This window comes from Verticillium alfalfae, genomic scaffold (assembly GCF_000150825.1).
Source record: "Verticillium alfalfae VaMs.102 supercont1.4 genomic scaffold, whole genome shotgun sequence".
NCBI lineage: Eukaryota > Fungi > Ascomycota > Sordariomycetes > Glomerellales > Plectosphaerellaceae > Verticillium > Verticillium alfalfae.
This window is the reverse complement of record NW_003315035.1, coordinates 2,573,818-2,574,383: the sequence shown is the minus strand read 5'-3', so window position 1 is coordinate 2,574,383 and position 566 is coordinate 2,573,818. Positions and strand designations below refer to the sequence as shown.

Here is a 566-nt window from a genome sequence, read left to right as displayed (position 1 = left end):
CAAATGACGTTCCAACACTGAGAGACTGAGATTACTTACAACCCGAGAAGAAGAGATGCGATTCGTGGGCCGTTGTGCTGATGCAATGCCATAGCGGATGTGCAATGGCAGCGGCGCACACAAGTTCAGCAAGCTGGACCTTTTGGTGACTGGCTCTACAAGACGATACACGCCCAGGACGGCCCGTCTACTGTACGGCACCTGGGGTGCGGGCTTGCTGTGAAGACCGGAGAATGGTCGAGAGCCAGGGAAGGCGAAAAGATGGAGGAGAGCTCGGACTTGGGTGGCTGACCTGCCGATGCTCCAGCGGCCTGTTCTTTATGCTTCTCCCTTTGGTTTCAGAGCGCGCCAGTCAAGTCGAGGCGAAGCCGATGGCTGCGCGCGTTTGTCGTGAGTGACTGAACCGGCGGTTTGAGAGAGAGAGAGAGAGAGAGGGAGAGAGCGCAGATGCCGAGAAGTTGAGGTGCGCAAGAAAGGGGGCGGGCGCGCTTGATGGGGTGAGGATCTTTTTGACGCGCGCCTCTCCTGCGCCTGTTTGCGAGGAGAGGGGGGAAATAGATGGATGC

The 566-nt window shown here is 58.0% G+C and overlaps 2 protein-coding genes across 2 annotated transcripts in view; one reads left to right on the top strand and one right to left on the bottom strand.

The window, feature by feature from the left end:
• The window catches only part of VDBG_04252 (predicted protein), a gene marked incomplete at both ends in the record, with an annotated part of 1,126 nt that extends 835 nt beyond the window's left edge, over positions 1–291 (top strand). Inside the window, one exon of the mRNA XM_003006253.1 lies at positions 95–291. Within this exon, the coding sequence (XP_003006299.1) occupies positions 95–291 (197 nt within the window). The remainder of the gene's footprint in view (positions 1–94) is intronic.
• A 2-nt stretch (positions 292–293) lies between these two features.
• Positions 294–566, bottom strand: part of VDBG_04251 (conserved hypothetical protein) — a gene marked incomplete at both ends in the record, with an annotated part of 1,933 nt that continues 1,660 nt past the window's right edge. The window contains one exon of the mRNA XM_003006252.1: positions 294–566. This exon is cut by the window's right edge and continues 1,660 nt beyond it.